At 47.3% G+C, this 17,121-nt stretch overlaps 1 protein-coding gene across 1 annotated transcript; it reads left to right on the top strand.

Moving 5' to 3' along the window:
- The first annotated feature begins 2,194 nt into the window (after nucleotides 1–2,194).
- On the top strand, nucleotides 2,195–9,682 carry LOC125528196 (Pentatricopeptide repeat (PPR) superfamily protein). Its single transcript, XM_087547563.1, has 2 exons — nucleotides 2,195–4,690; nucleotides 9,096–9,682. The coding sequence occupies exon 1, from the start codon at nucleotides 2,237–2,239 to the stop codon at nucleotides 3,977–3,979; it is 1,743 nt and encodes a 580-aa protein (XP_087403689.1). The 5' UTR covers nucleotides 2,195–2,236; the 3' UTR covers nucleotides 3,980–4,690; nucleotides 9,096–9,682.
- The last annotated feature ends 7,439 nt before the right edge of the window (nucleotides 9,683–17,121 follow it).

The raw sequence follows: 17,121 nt of genomic DNA, 5'->3' as shown, positions 1-17,121 counted from the left end.
GTCTGGATAGCGTATCAGCGACATGATAACAACCTCACATCGCGTTGCTAAATGATGTATATGCCGTAGAGCCTAATGTGCTTTCATGCATGAAACGATTCATGCATTTGCTGCCAGAAGGTCCTCCCTCTGCTCCTGTCTACAAAATCTGTGGATACGGCCAACCACGCATCGCACAACAACTCATCCTCCATGGTCGAGTAGCTCGCCATCCATCGTACTCTAAGAAATGTCATAGCATTCGAAAATAAGCTCAATGGCATTTGACCCAACACCTGCCGAGCGTGGCGTCCGCCATGGAGGTCGTCTAAAGGGCGCAGAGTGTACCTGGGATGCAAAAGGCTCCAGGGTGGACAACGTTGTCGTATTAGCGAGCCGGGGCGTTGGTGCTAGTTGCAGATGTCCGACAATGCCCCTATGGCAGCCGGAGACGTTCAGTAGCGGCAACGGAGGTGAAAGGTGCAGATGCAAAGTAAGGAGGAGAAGGGATTGAGTGGAATGAAATGGGACTGTGAGGGGGATTGGGTGGGCCAGGGGTGTCGGAGTCTTACGTGTCTGATGTTCGGACTCCCGCAACCCCCCTCCCCACGTTGTCTCCAAGTTGCGGGAGAAAACACGTCCTAACCGCTCGGCGGACCGATACAGACTCGCGTTGGATGGCTTTCACGGTCTGAACAACGCGATCCGGACGGATGCGAGCGGTTTGATGGTCAGCGTTGGAGATGCCCTCGATGAACAAAATACAATTGAGACCTTACCATTCATCAAACGGTATTTTCTAATAAAGTTTCAATTTGTCATTTTTTTAAACATCATGCGGAACTAAAGCGGTCGACTATGTATGTTATAAAAAATTTGATTGTTTATTTATTTTTCTAGTACTTTTTTGAATTTACTATTTATAAAGGGTGGGCGTGAAACCATGTTCATCAAATCCGCGTCTGTGTCCATGTCCAATGAAGGAACCACCTAGTAAGTGTTGACTAGAAAAGTTGAAAATGAATCTAAGGAATGCTACTCTTCTTCTTCCTCCTCCTCACGTTGCCGCCTAGACCGGAACCTATCTAGGTCCACCCCTCCTCTGCATTTATGTCATGGCGAGTCGCGTTGTCACCATCTCCGGTGAGATTCGATGATGCGGTCGGTTATGGTGTCCGGTCTTGAGCTCAATCGTCGCCTAATTCAACCGGCGACCCAAACAAAAAATCTCACCCCCACCCTCCCTCCCCATCACCCCTGAAGCAACCCGGGTTGCGCTACTCTCTTTCATCGTTGTCTCTTCTATAGATAAACTGAGAAAATAGTTGCTTGAGGAATAACAATTGTGTGAAGTGAATGAAATTAGTCTTTTAAAGTTCGGGATGGAAGGGCATCTCCAAAGAAACCACCGCATTTTTTCATTTTCTGGGGACACCTTATACCATGGTATCCAAGTGAATCCCGTCTTGTCCATCAGTTTTGTTTAAATTATCATTTTTCAGTATATTTGATCCATTCCCGCCAAATAAAACAACTTGAAAAATAAATATTTTATCACAAACATTTCCACAAATAATTTTTAAAAAGCAAGCAACATAGCGTTCCAAGTTCACACAAGTTGAATCAAACATAGTCTAGTAATCAAGCACAATTTGATCGCATGATCAAATTCTGGAGTTACGCTCATTGATGTTGGTATGCAGAGTATTGATCCATTTCTATTGGTTCGCCTCCATGATGGTGCTAGTGTCGGTAAACATGACCTTTGAAATCCCCGAGAAACCTTGTGAACCTAGTTTGCTTGGTCTTTGTTGCCTTTCACCTCAACGACAACCCTCCTTCTCTCTCTCCCTTTTTCTTTCCATTTGGGTTGTATCTCCATGTAGCCGTTAAACCTTTCACCCTTCTTTTCCTCCCTCTCTTATTGCACTTGAGACCATGCATGGGAAAATATTTGTCATTCTATTGTTCTACCTATATTCAATAAACATTTTGCCAATATACACAATCAAATATAATAAGTTGCATGTATTTAAATTTTTGGTTCATGTGTTATTAATCTAAAATTTTGTATTCCATACATCTTATTGAAATTCCCTACAAAAAAATCTTATTGAAATATTTTGGTTCACCATGTTGAGAAGGGGATATCTAGTTGCTCAAGCGAACCCTTCCATCGGTGTGTGTATTTACCAGCTCCCGCCCGAAAGGAAATATTCAATTCCTCAATTCAGTTCCAAGCTTCCAGCCCTCCGGGATGGACTCCCACCACCCCTCGCCGGAATACAGCTCGCTCCTCCTCGCCGGCCCTCGTGCTGGCGCTCTGAAACAAGCTCACGCGCGCATCATCGTCACAGGCCACAGTCGCTCCCTCCCCTTCATCACCAAGCTGGCCACGCTCGCCGTCGCAGCTGGCGCCGCCCCGTACGCGCACCTCCTCGCGACCTCCCACCCCGCACCCGACTCCTTCCTCTTCTCCTCCCTCACGCGTGCGGCCGCGCACCACGGCCTCCCGGTCGCCGCTATTGCCTTCTACCGCAGCCTCCTCTCCGCCGCCCTTCCTTTCTCCAGTTTCACCTTCACCGCCGTCGCCAAGGCCTGCGCCGACCTGTCCGCCATCCGAACCGGCACGGCCATCCACGCGCACTCCATCGTCCTCGGGTTTGGCTCGGACCGTTTCGTGCTGACGTCGCTTCTTGTGCTGTATTCCAAGTGCGGCCAACTGGGTGTTGCACGCAAGCTGTTCGATGCAATTCGTGATAGAGGTGTTGTCGCTTGGAACGCGATGATTTCTGGGTACGAACAGAATGGGCTTGCCGAGCGGGGGATCGAGGTGTATAGGGAGATGCAGGCGGCGAAGGCGGTGCCTGACTCCATGACGTTTGTAGCCACGCTCTCTGCTTGCGCACAGGCTGGTGCACTGGACTTGGGGCGTGAAGTGGAGAAACGTATTGTTTCTGAAAGAATGGACATCAGTGTGTTTCTTGGCTCTGCTCTTGTGAACATGTATGCCAGGTGTGGTGTTGTGGACAAAGCTCGCAGATGGTTCGATGCGCTCCAGGAGCGGAATGTGGTTACATGGACTTCCATGATCGCTGGATATGGAATGCACGGCCATGGTCATGAGGCGATCAAGCTGTTCCATTTGATGAGACGCGAGGGGCCGCCACCCAATCATGTCACGTTTGTTGCTGTTCTATCTGCATGTGCACACGCTGGGTTAGTCATGGAGGGTCGTGATGCTTTTGACTGCATGAAGAGGATCTATGGACTGGTCCCTCGTGTCGAGCACTATTGTTCTATGGTTGATATGTTTGGAAGGGCTGGACTTCTTGATGAAGCAATGCAATTTATAAGTGATTATATGCCTGGAGAGCCAGGGCCTGAAGTTTGGACAGCAGTACTTGGGGCATGCAAGATGCACAAGAATTTTATTCTTGGGGTGGAGGTGGCTGAGCGATTGATTGCTCTCGAACCTGAGAATCCATCCTACCATGTTTTGCTTTCTAATATTTATGCTCTGTCTGGTAAAATGCACCATGTTGAGAAGGTGAGGAATACCATGATTAAGAGAAGATTGAAGAAGCAGATAGGATTCAGCTTGATTGAGCTAGGAGGTACTTCCCATTTATTTCGCATGGGTGAAAAGTCTCATCCACAGACTACAGAGATTTACCAGTACTTGGAAGAACTGATTCATAGGATTAGTGCTGCTGGCTACATGCCTGAAACTGAGTCAGTTCTGCATGAGTTAGAAGAGGAGGAGAGAGAGGGTGCACTTAGATATCACAGTGAAAAATTGGCAGTAGCATATGGGCTCATGATGAGCGTTGGGAGCACCACTCCTATCAGAGTAATAAAAAACCTGAGGATATGCGGGGATTGCCATCTCGCCATCAAGTTTATGTCAGCTGTGGAGAATCGGGAGATTGTTGTCAGGGATAAGCACCGTTTTCACCATTTTAAAGATGGCAAGTGTTCTTGTCTGGAATATTGGTAACAAACTCTCATCTGTCGTTAGGTACAGTTGCCTGGTAATAGTCACCAACAAAATAGTTTGATGGAAATGAACAACTACATTCACATACACCGCCTGTCCTGGAATTCTGCCATCAATTATCACCAGTACTAGAAGATAACCTCTTCAGGTTATTCTACTTCAAGCTGTGGGGTGATTTTTGTGATACATAGTCCTGATATTGCATCAAAATACGATTGCTTACCTCCATCCATTTCATTGTCAGATGGGTCCAATGCTTCTCATTTTTCTGAACATCCACAATACCAGCGACCTACATATTTCTGAACTCCCAACATAATTTAAAGGGTCAGGATGCTGAAAGACAACAAAACAGCTCTGGTATTCTTTGCTAGCTCATCCGAAAGATTGAAGAGCGAGGTACAGTGCATGCATCCAAGTACCATTCTTATGTGGTTGGACTTTTGCTTTCGATAATTCTGTCTCGGTCCTCAATAATGCCTGCAAGGAGGGCACATCAAGTCCAACACCAGTTTTCTGAAGCAAATTCGTCTGTCTAATCCATGCAGCAGGTTGATTCTTTGATGTCCATCTGCCATGTGAATACATTTCTTATTTTCTTGTGCTCGGAGTTGATTATGTGCCTGACTCATTGTGCACGGAGAATTATCATGCAGAAGCTGTATATAATCGACTACATTTGAAGCCTTGTTCTGAAGATTGCCCACATTGGTGAGTGGTGACTGACACCCATTAAGGTCGTGTGTAAGTTTGTAAATTGCAACTGCTAAACGGCCAAGACTAGAGGATTATTGAGTTCCATGTACCAAACTTTATATTCCATTGAGGAATAATGAGCAAAATACACTTCACTTCAAATGGAGACTGCCCTTGTGACTTGTGAGCACGGACTTACTTTGTCATTGTCCTTTCGGAGGTACATTATCCTTTGATTCCTTGTCACTTGCATGCTACCAGCTTTCATCAGAGCAAATCAGGGCATGCCCAGCGGGTAGCCCTAGGGGCAAATTTGACAATTTTGACCTCTGGACGAAATCAATTCACAGAATGAACTGCCCGTGAAACTATTTCACTTCCCTGACCCTTTTGTGTAGCGCTCGCTACGCAGGCGCCACATCCTATGGTGTAACCCCCAGCTCGGGGGCGTTGCACGCCAGTCCACCGTGGCAGCCCCTGGGCCCGCACCCAGCAGTGCAGCGCCTCCGAGCTAGGTGCCACACATGTAATGTGCAGCGCCTAGCCGTCGGGCGCTGCACTGTGACTTAGATAGGGGCTGGGTCCCCCTCCCCCACTCCCCCACCCCACACACCCCAACCCGAGCTTTGCCCCCTCTCCCACTCTCTCCCCCTCTCAAATCCTCTCCCAAATCTTGCAAATTTGAAGAATTTGTCCGTGGATTTCGAAGTCAAACCCTCCCTCAAGGTAATATTGTCCGATCCCCTTGTTTTGATCCAAGTAATGTTATCTAATTGCTCATTTGTTGCTAGGTTGGGGAAACCCTAGTTTTGTTTGGATCTAGAGGTTTGCATGGAGATGTGAGATCTTTGTTTGCCAATTTCCTATGATTAGGCTTTGTTAGTATGTTAGGGTTATTCTTATGGGTGTTCTTATGTTGGTGCTAGGGTTATGGTTAGGGTTAGGGTTATTGTTAGGGTTAGGGTTAGGGTTGTTGTTTGATATATATTTTAGGGTTTGTATTCTGTGTTAATCCTTAAATTAGTACTCATGGAAGCAATGTTACGTTGTGTTGTTTGAATGCTTATAGGGATGGGAAGAACATGTGTGTTTGTTCATCATGGGGACAAAGACGCCTTCTTGAAAGGCAATATTGAACCGGACCCGGATGAGCTTAACATGGTGTTTGATAGTAGTCCTAGCTATGCGGAGCTCTTGCAACAAGTGAGGAAAGATTTGAATTGGATGGGCCCTAGTGATATCGTTGAGTTGGAGGGAAGGCATAATGTAGGTTTTGGAATGCACATCCATTGGAAGACAATGCGTGTCAACTCGGAGCAACGTTGGGTTGCATACAAGGAAACAGTGGCCGAATCACTTGACAAGGCTCTTGAGTTATTTGCAACGAAGAAGGTTGATTCAAGTTTGCATTTGGACTTGAACTGGAAACCCTCCCCTTTGGTTGCTAGTACCCCCCCCCCCCCCCACCCTTGAAGCGAGATGAAATTGTTGAACCTCTTTTGACCCAAGAAGTGAGGCCAACATTGAGCCCGTTTACAAACAACCAAGATGAAGCTTTGCAAGAGGACAATGATGAGTATGCAGACGATGACAATGAAGTTGATCTCCATGACAACAATGTGGGTGATCTCGACAAATATCATTTGCAAGAGATAATGTACCATTCCATCCCTTTTTCCCGTGCATATGCATCGGATTCGGATGACGAAGGTCCCGGTGAACAAGTTGATGAGGAGGGGTTCACGGTGAAGGAGGACGAAGCTTTCGAGAAGGTATTCGGTCGGGATCACAAGACACCATTGTTCAAGGATGTTAGTCTCGCGGATGAAGCCGTTGTGGATGGTGGCAAATCTATATCTCTTGGGGTTAGGCCAAGCTCTCACCGTGATTTGGGAGACGACAAGAACCGGATTGCTAAAGGGTCTAAGTTCGAAACCTTCTTGGAATTGAAGATGTGGCTCGACAACTACTCGGTTACGCATTATCGTCCACACAAGGTGGTGCACTCGGACGTCAATGTGCTCTACACGGTTGCATGTGCATGTGAAGATGAAATATGTCTGTGGATTGTGCGTGCAAGACCATGGAAAGGAGGTCCCACTTGGCACGTAGTGAGTTGTGTGCCAACTCACATGTGCCGAGGTAAAAGGGTGGATGGCAAGATTGTGTCCCAAGACCTCAGACAACTCACGTCCGAGTTCATCGCTTACAGGCTCTCGAACTCAATATCCACACTTCCAACAATGAGCGTCCAACATGTCATTGACCTTGTGAAAGCCATCTTTCATTACAAGGTGAAGTACGGCAAGGCATGGAAGGCGAAGCAAGCCGCATTTAAGATGTTGTATGGTACTTGGGAGGAAGCATACAACCGAATCCCTAGGTTGTTGTTAGCCATGGCCGCCACAAACCCGGGCATGGTTCATGTGGTCGAGCCTCATGGGCACCAAACAACGGTTCATGAAGGAAGGAAAGTCCGAGTATTTGGCCGTGCATTTTGGGCGTTCGAGCAATGCGTGAGGGCTTTCGAACACTGTAGGCCGGTCATCGCCATTGATGGCACGCTCTTGACCGGACAATACAAGGGCACCTTGTTGGTTGCGATAGCAAGTGGTGCCAATAACCGGGTGTTGCCATTGGCATTTGCTTTGGTTGAGGCGGAGAACAATGACAACTGGGAGTGGTTTTTGTGTCTTTTGAGGACGAAGGTGTTACCCGCTCAAAGGGAAATTTGTGTCATATCAGATCGGCATCCAGGAATTCTTAACGCGGTGGAGATTGACATTCTCGGGCATGCTCCGTTGCACCATCGATGGTGCATGAGGCACTTTTGTTCGAACTTTTATAGGGCATGTGGCCTTAAGGAGTTGGCCGATGATCTTCAAGATTGTTGTCTCGCTTTCTCCGAGAAGTGGTTCGCCACTTTGTTGAACAAATTGCTCGCACACAAAAAACCGGGGGTCAAGACTTTATCAATAGGCACATTCAACACCGAAACAAGTGGACACGTGCTTTTGATGAAGATGGCCGGAGATACGGTCAAATGACAAGCAATATGGCCGAATGCTTCAATAGGGTGCTCAAAGGTGCACGTGGATTACCCGTGACGGCAATAGTTCGATACACATTTGACAAGATGAATGTGTACTTTCTAAAGTACTCGATGGAAACTGATGCACAGATAGCGGGTGAGAACCCGCGCAAGTACAAGTACAAGTTTCCACCCAAGGTTGATGAATGGTTAGAATTTCAATCACGGAAGGCGGACTCAGAAGAAGCTATATTATATGACAACGAAGAGTGGAAGTACGAAGTGAAAGAGCCAGGAGGAACCACAAACGATGGCCGGCAACATGGAGGTCGGGCTTTCAAGGTGTCGTTAACACAATGTGATTGCTCTTGCGGGAGGCCATTGTTGCTTCATCTCCCATGCTCACACTTGTATACCGCCGGCCGCATTAGAAATGTGGACATCAATCACCCATGCACCGTGAGGGAGTTGGAGTTCTCAATCATGATGGTCAAGAAAACATGGGCTCCCCGCTTTCACCCATACTTTGACCAATCACAATGGTCGGAGTACCATGGAGTTCAACTATGGCCGGATCCGGAGTTGAAGGTTGTTAAACGGGGTAGACGTAAGACAAAGTGTCTTAGAGGTGACATGGACGGATGGGGCCATGGTGGCCGCCGCAAAGCGGGAAACGATCAATTCCAAGAGCCTCGTGAGAGCTCCCGTTGTGGAGAATGCAAAGGTCATGGCCACAACAAAAGAAAATGTACGAAACCAAGGAAAAGGTCCAAGAAAAATGATGCAAGCACTAGCCAACAAGGAGCTACACAAGGGAGCCAACCAAGTGGTAGCCAACAAGTGCCAAGCCAACCAAGAGGTAGCCAACAAGTGCGAAGGCAACAACGTAGTAGCCAACAAGTGCCAAGGCAACCAAGTGGGAGCCAACCTAGTGGTAGCCAACAAGTGCCAAGGCAACCAAGTGGGACCCAACCTAGTGGTAGCCAACAAGTGCCAAGCCAACCAAGTGGTAGCCAACAAGTGCCAAGCCAACCAAGTGTTAGCCAAAGAGGATCTGGGCGACAAAGAGGTCGGCAACTAGGACTTACAAGAGGCCATGGTGGTGGTAGTCTAGGCCGTGGTGGTGGTAGAGCTCGTGGTGGTGGTGTTGGCCGTGGTGATGGTCTTGGCCTTGGTGATGGACTTGGCCGTGGTGATGGACAAGGGCAAGGTCGTTATAGAGGAATGTTTGGATACCTTGATGAACCATTTCCGTATGTTGCTCACTAACTATAATGTTTCATATGTTCTTGTTTTTCATATGTTCTTCTTTTTCATATGTTCTTGTTTTACATGTGCTTCCATTTGTTCTTATTGTCTTTACTAACCATTATGTTTCACTCATTGTAGGTATGGCGGCTTCCCAACCCAACAAACCAATAGTGAAGGAGGATGGCGAAGATGAGATGGCGGGATGATGGGAGAAGGCTGCGAAGAAGCTTAGAGAGGAGGATGCAGCCAAGCTAAAGAAGAAGGAAGAGGAGCTTGAGGAGAAGAGGAAGGCAAAAGAGAGAGCGTCAAATGCGATGCGCGCTAGGGAGCAAGTGTTGGTGAGGAAATGTGAGGAGGCACAGAAGAAGCGTCAAAAGGATTTGGAAGAAGGAACCATGAAGCTTTGAGCAATTGCAGCTGAAAAAAGAGAGAGGGAGAATCAGATATTCATGGAGAGGATGGTTAAGGAGGCCCACCTCATAAGGAAAAGGGAGGAGGAAGAGGAAGAAGAGAGGAAGAAGAAGAAGGGAAAGGGGCCTTACTCTACGCAATAGAGCTATGTCATCTTCAACTTGCTTGTGGACGATGATCGTGTTATCCTCTAAACTATGCTCTTTGATTTGGTTGTGAACTACTATGTGTCATGAACTACTATCTCTCCTCCTCGATTTGGTTGTGAACTACTATGTGTCGTGAAGTACTTTGTGCATATGTTGTCTTCACAGTTCTTTGCTTGCTATGTATCAATCCTACTTCACATCATCGGAATATGTGTGCATATGCCAAAAAATTCGCTAAGTACAAGTGCAACGCCTAGCTCCAGGGCGTTGCACTGCTCAGTGTGGCGCCTCCAGGCTAGGCGCTGCAGCGGCTGTAACTTGCAAACGTTTTGTTTGCTCTCTGTTTAGCTCATCCCAGGAGTGCAATACCTCAGAGCTAGGCGCCGCGTTGCACTGTCAGTGTGGCGCCTCCAGGTTAGGCGCTGCAGCGGCTGTAACTTGTAAACACTCTGTTTGCTCTCTGTTTAGCTCATCCCAGGCGTGCAACGCCTCAGAGCTAGGCGTCACACTGTACAGTGCAGCGCCTAGCTCTGAGGCGTTGCACTCCTGGGATGAGCTAAACAGAGAGCAAACAAAGTGTTTGCAAGTTACAGCCGCTGCAGCGCCTAGCCTGGAGGCGCCGCACTGAGCAATGCAACGCCCTCCAGGCTAGGTGCTGCAGCGGCTGTAACTTGCAAACACTTTGTTTGCTCTCTGTTTAGCTCATCCCAGGCGTGCAACGCCTCAGAGCTAGGCGTCACACTGTACAGTGCAGCGCCTAGCTCTGAGGCGTTGCACTTCTGGGATGAGCTAAACAGAGAGCAAACAAAACGTTTGCAAGTTACAGCCGCTGCAGCGCCTAGCCTGGAGGCGCCACACTGAGCAGTGCAACGCCCTAGGTGCTGCAGCGGCTGTAACTTGCAAACTAGGTCATTTTCAGGCACAGTTCAACATTTCCTAGAATAAGCAGTCAAGATCTTTAAGTTTAACATTTCAGTCACAGTTGAAAATTATTAAGACAACAAGTTCAACATTGCTAAGACAACCAATGACTTCAAGTTCAACATAGAGCTACCACCACTCCAAGTTCAACATAACTAAGACATACAAGAGGATCAAGTTCAACATAGAGCTACCACCACTCCAAGTTCACCAACATAACAAGTTCCACATTACTACAAGCTACCACCACTTCAAGTTCAACATTACAAATAGAGGATGATGACTAGTTCCTTGAGCGCTTTTTGGCTGCTCCCCCCTCTTGCTGGCTAACTTCTTCACCTTCCTAGGAAGAGGAACCCGCTCCTGCTCCGGCTCCGGTTCCTCCACGTCATCCACATCGTCATCCAAATAGTCATCCAAAGCCGCCATCCGCGAGGTGCCGACCGTCCTTTTGCCTCTTTGGGTGAAGTCTTCAGGTGTGTACTTGTTGATTCCCATCCTAGGCTTTAACCTGTATGCAGACCTAACCTGGTATGTCCCCAAGGTCTTATCATCAGCAACCTATGTATCAACAAAAGATATGGAAAGACCATGTGTGAGGATATAGTTAGCAATGCATCAACAATTGGATATATATGCTCATGCCATACCTCTTGGGTGACCACACCCACATCCTCATCCTCCAAATGATCACCATGGCCCTGCCCCGAAGCGGGATCTGATGGTGTCGCCGACCTAGACCGTTCTGGTGATACATACTCGGGGTCACGACAACCGAAAAGGTTTGATAGCCGCCTTAACTTTTGGCCCTGGCGTTGCAACATGTACAAGTGAATGAGACATCGAACTTAGCAACACATGTTAAGTGCTAGTTTGAAGGAGATGTGAACCTTGATGAATGCTCGAAGTGCACCTTCCCATCGCTTTTGCCAGCCGGGGTTGTTTCAAGAATAGTCTCGGTCTCATCAGCTGCTTTCTTGATCTGGGCACACTATGAACAGAAACGGTATTAACGTGTTAGGCAAGCGAAGACGTGAATAGTGTGAATGAAAAGCAAAGAGGCAAATACCACAAAGTTCATCATTGGAGCTGAAGGGATCACTGAGTTGCCTTTCTTGACTAATGCGTTGTACTGGTGCTGGGCTACCTCATCAAAAACGGTGGGTTCTTCCAAAATCTCCTCAGCATACGCCAGTTTGCATACCTCCACACGGGTACTTGCAAGAAACCATGTGAGATAGTTGTTGAACGTGATCGGGCAGTGCTCACGAAGCTGGGCTCGTTTTCCAGCCCTAGCTTGCTCCACACTAAGCGCGAACTGTACGACATACTTCCTGTGATGCTTGTCCCAATCCTTGATCTTTCGCTGCCTTTTCCTATCCAACCTGCAAGTTAGAAACAGAATATTAGCACCATCGAAACCGCCGAGAAGCTGCTAAGTGCTCAAGGTTAATTATATCTTACGCGTGTAGCAACTTGTCCGTGTCCTCCCACTCCGGCGGGTGTGCCTGGAACAAACCAAACTGACGGCGCACTCGATGTGGGAGGTGAAGCTCAACCGCCCAGTTGCATATGAGTGGGCACCGCATACGCCAGAGATCCCTATCCTAGTGCACATCGGATTCAGCCTGAACTCTATAGGGTTACCAAAACTGTCTCCTGTTCCATACGGCTCCCATACCACCTGCAAAATGGGGTAGAATGCAAAATTGATATCGACTTACAATAGAAGCATCATAATCACTTATGCAATGTCGATCCACCTGCTCAGGCGTGATCGCATCAAGCTCGCTCCGGTACAACTTGTACATGACCGAGGGATCATCCGTCGTCTCATTTAACACATCCCACTTGTAAGCCCAAGTGGGGAGCCGTAGTGGGTCGCCTTTGTCGTCCCAATCCTCATACTTCACGGTCTTCGGGCGTCCAACCGGCAAACGCTCCCAGCTCCATATGGAAAGTGCGAGCAAACAACCACCAATACCTCCAGATGACCTACAACAGGCTTCGTCTAACCGCACATAAAAGAGAACATGGTTGAATTAAGAGCAAGATCGCATTCATAATGTAGCAATGAAGTGAAAAAGAAACAACTTCATACCTGTCTATACAAGTAAGCCTGTGTCGCCGAACCCCAACTCCAATTGCTATCGAAGACGGTCAATGCCTTCAGCCACATCCATGGATCATTCTTGCCTGCGCCATCAACAAACATAGTCTTGGATATCACGTATCACATGTAGACACGAGCATATGTCTTGACCGTGTCCTCATTAGCTTCCCGAGGGAAAGTACCAAAGTGCTCAGTAATCCATGTGAAAGGAGCACCGACTGCGACTCTTTCCTTCTTCTTGTCTTCTGCTACTGGTTCCCGAGGCTCCGGAGGAACCATACCGATAAGGGCATTCATATGCGCGCGCCACCCATCAGAATTGGTGCTCATACATAGATGATTCCCATCGATAGGAAGACCGGTGATCATAGCAATATCTTGGAGCGTCACGGTCATCTTCCCGGTCTAAAGATGGAAACTGTGTGTCTCCGGCCTCCAATGATCAATAAGCGCGGTGAGTGCTGGAGCATTGTTGGGTGGTGTCGACCGTCTGACCATCTGAATGAAAGGGAGAAGTCCTGTCTCCCTTACATACGGTGTGTATCGCTCATCATAGCGCATCCACCCAAGGGTGACCCCGTGAGAACGAAGCTTCAGAGGTGCAAGCTCCTACAAACAAACAAATCATAACATTACATATGGGGCATTTGTGTTTGAAATAAACACAAAATTCATAAAACCGGCCACTTTCATTATTACCCGCTGCTCCACCGCCATAGCGTACGACCGGTGTTGTTTGTCCCAGTGATCATAAAGAAGCCAAACCATCCTAACAATTTTGAAAGAAAGCTTTCTTGTCAACATGATTATCTTTTGAATACAAATAAACTAAAGTACACCTAGTACATACAAAATTCAAAGCATATGTATCCAAAGCATTCTTGTCAATACAAATATAATTTCAACACAAATAAACTAAACTAGGCGTACTTCATGCAAGATTTAACACAAATCTCTTTTCCATATAAAATAACATGTCAACCTATGTATCCAAACCAGGGTTGCTAAATTAGGTATCTAATACATGCAACATTCTAATACATGCAACATTCTAATCTAACAAGGGTTCCCCAAATCTAATACATGCAAGATTCAAACAAGGGTTCCCCAAATCTTCAAAATATCATACATTCTATGGATAGAAAGAAGGGGATTGGAGGAGAGTACCTTCTAGGATGGATTGGTGAAGGAATCCACAGACCAAATTGTTAGATCTGAAGAATTTGGGGAGAGGAGAGGGCCGCCGCCACGGCTATGCTGTTTCTGTAACTGTAACTGGTGGTGCAATGGGGTGGGGGGGGGGAGGAGAGGGCCACCGCGGTGGATAAGTCACAGTGCAACACCCGAGCGCTAGGCGCTGCACATGTGCGGCGCCTAGCTCGGAGGCGCGGCACTGCTGGGTGCGGGCTCAGGGGCTGCCACGGTGGACTGGCGTGCAACACCCCCGAGCTGGGCGTTGCACCGTAGGGTGTGGCGCCTGCGTGGCGGGCGCTACACAAAAAGGTCAGGGGAGTGAAATAGTTTCACGGGCAGTTCATTCAGTGAATTGATTTCGTCCAGAGGTCAAAACTGTCAAATTTGCCAGCCCTAGGGGTGCTGCCCCACAGGTTCGGATGGTCCATCTAGGTTCTGTTGATGCTCCAAACATGTCAGGGGATCTTCCGCAGGAGGCAGACTCTTGGGCAGAAAAAGTGGGGAGAGATGAGAAAATGTGAGAGCAAAGATGATGACATTAGGGCATGAGCAATGGGGTAGCGGTAGCTACCGCCCTCGATGCATCCAGCTAGGTATGAGAAAAATGATTTTTTTCAGTCACATAATGTCATCATCTTTGCTCTCACATTTTCTCATCTCTCCCCACTTTTTCTGCCCAAGAGGCTGCCTCCTGCAGAAGATTCCCTAACATGTTTGGAGCATCAACCGAACCTAGCTGGACCATCTGAACCTGTGGGGCAGCACCCCTAGGGCTACCCCTGGGCATGCCCTTAGGGTCCATAGCATGGAAGGCATGAACTTTTGGTTATGTGACTGAAAAATAGCATTTTCCCCATAACTAGCTGGATGCATCGGGGGCGGCAGCTACCGCTGCCCCCATTGCTCATGCCCTCACGGCATGTACAGTGGTAGCGTATGGATATAGATGCGCCATGACAAAAAGTAGTTTGAGGCACCTACATTTATTTTTTCTCCAGTGCAAGCTATCACTAGTGGGCCTCATTAAAAAAAATTAGAAAATGAAGACTCTAATACAAATGCATCTCTGCTTTTCACTCCAACCTTTTCAGCTTTTGACACCGGACCACACATTTTCTCTCCAAGCACCCGCCTCCTACAGAGGATCTCGCTTCCCTACCGAACCTACTTTACCTGATATCTGATCCTACATGGCATGCGAGGCATCACCTTGGGGCTATGCATTGTACATGCCCTCATGGGCACCAGCACCATCACCAACATGGTCCCCTCGTGTAGTTGCGGTTGGTGCTTATTGGATGGTTCGACTTTCTCGTCATCGTTGCTAGATGACGTAGAAAACCTGATGAGGAGCAATAGATAATGGAAAATAAAAATAAAATCATAAGTCAAATCCATTTGACTACTTCTACTTCTACTCCAGTATAGTATTTTCTTGTTTCTTAGTTTTAGTTACTGTTTTCTAAAGTCTTCTAGCTATGAGTGGAATATTGTATCTTAAGCAATGTTTTCTAGAGAGTTCTAGCTATAAGTAGAAGTTGAGATGTGAAGGATTCCCAAAGCGTATAAATAGAGATCCGCATCTCTAGTTTGTAAGCAGACTATGTACCCCACTATCTATAACAGAATGTGGTGTTCTTATCTAAGATCTAGGACTAGATCTTGTGCTCTAGGAGTTTTTGATTGAACTATTGCTGACATATCAACATAAGTTTGCCTCTAGAGTGATATCTAGCGCATCACCTTGAAGTACCTCCTTCAACTCTAGCGTTGTACACTTTGTAGCGGCAAGATGGAGTTGTTCCTCCACAACCTTGTGTTTTTTATGACACTTTGAGATCTGGTTTGGATTGCACAAAGTCCTCTTACCTTTTCCCCAAGGAGTGACCTTGGGTGTCGAATCCACAGGAGGATGTACTCTATGACAAAGATTCAAACAAGTTATTATTCTTGGCTTCTCGCAAAATGTTCTAGTTTTCATCCGGACCTTCTATCAACCTTTTGGATGTAAATGATTGTAAAAAACATTTTGGATGTAAACAATGATATGGAAATAGACATGGGTATGAGGACTTACACTCACAACCATGTACTTCTGCCTGTCATCTCATCTTGATAGTAAACATAGTCCTGGAAGACACCGTTACGATGTGCTCAGAACGCGATAAAGTGGGGGGGGGTGTCCAAAGTATGTCACGACCTGCATCGGGAGTCAGTTGTCCAATCACCCTCCCTTACCGTCATGCGGGGTTGCCTTGGTTATTAAGAATTATTTCAGACAAACGTATTGGACATTTAATGACTACACCTCATTTATTCCCAAGGAATTGCTCTTCGCTATCGTATTAATTCTTTATGTCACTGGTTTTCATAATAGCGTTCCACGCATCCTCGCCTTTTACTTCCTTGATCGATCTACCAGATCATGTGCACCTGCAGGGCCTTAGAACAAGAAGAAGACAAAAGACAACTCCGTTGCGAATCACACATACGAATAACATCAATCAACACGTCATTCCAATGATACCGTACACAAATACATAGGTTTGCAAGACCTTGTCTCAACATGTTGCCTTAAAGAATGACTCACACATTGAAGAAGAAATCATTGAAGATGTCATAAATAAGAATGATTGATGAATAGTCTTGCAATATTTGCCGACTGCGTTACTTCGATTACAGTATGGCTAAATCGGGAGAGAATGAGTATGGTGGTGATAGCTATGGAGATGAGATGGGAAATGGCGGCGGCTAGGGTTTGTTGATGGCTTAGAGCATCTCCAGTAGAAGATGTAGATGTAAAAATAACTAACTTAATTTTGCATCCCGAGGCCCAAAAACTTCTCTCCAAGAGATGATGTAGATGTAAAAAAATTAGACCTCTCGGAGATGTAAAACACAACACCTCGCAATGCAAATATACGTCTCCACCTACAGGAGATGTAAAAAATCATGGTCGCGCGCCAACTGCCAACCGCTCTTACATTCCCTTCCCTTCCTCCTCTGTCCACCCGCCGCCGCTCTGATTCGTCACCGTCCCCACTACCACTGCACGTCCGCGTCAGATCCGGCAGCGCGCTAACCCTGCCGCTCTCCACCTCGAATCGCTGCTCCTCCACTGCTGCACCTATGCCTCGATTCACGCCACCGCCGCCCCGATTCATCGCTCCTTCGCCCCTTCGACGCCCCTCTGCAGCTCCTCGTCCTCTCTTCGCCTCCGATCATGTCGCGTGACACCCGTGAGCTTGCCAGTGCTGGCCTTGTTGTCATCGTTGCTAGAGCTCATGTTTGTCGCGTCCGAGCACACACTTGAACTCCTGGGGTTCCCAAGAGTTGGTAGCGCCCTTTATTCGGCCTCCCCGTGCCTTGTAGCCTC

The sequence above is a fragment of the Triticum urartu genome, chromosome 3A, assembly GCF_056163025.1.
Source record: "Triticum urartu cultivar PI428250 chromosome 3A, HENAU_Tu73, whole genome shotgun sequence".
Classification (NCBI taxonomy): Eukaryota; Viridiplantae; Streptophyta; class Magnoliopsida; order Poales; family Poaceae; genus Triticum; species Triticum urartu.
The sequence above is the reverse complement of the archived record's forward strand: the minus strand, read 5'-3'. Positions and strand labels throughout refer to the sequence as shown.

What these genes read in the sequence shown, in the direction of transcription:
- LOC125528196 (XM_087547563.1), top strand. Translation starts at nt 2,237, where the DNA reads ATGGACTCCCACCACCCCTCGCCGGAATACAGCTCGCTCCTCCTCGCC.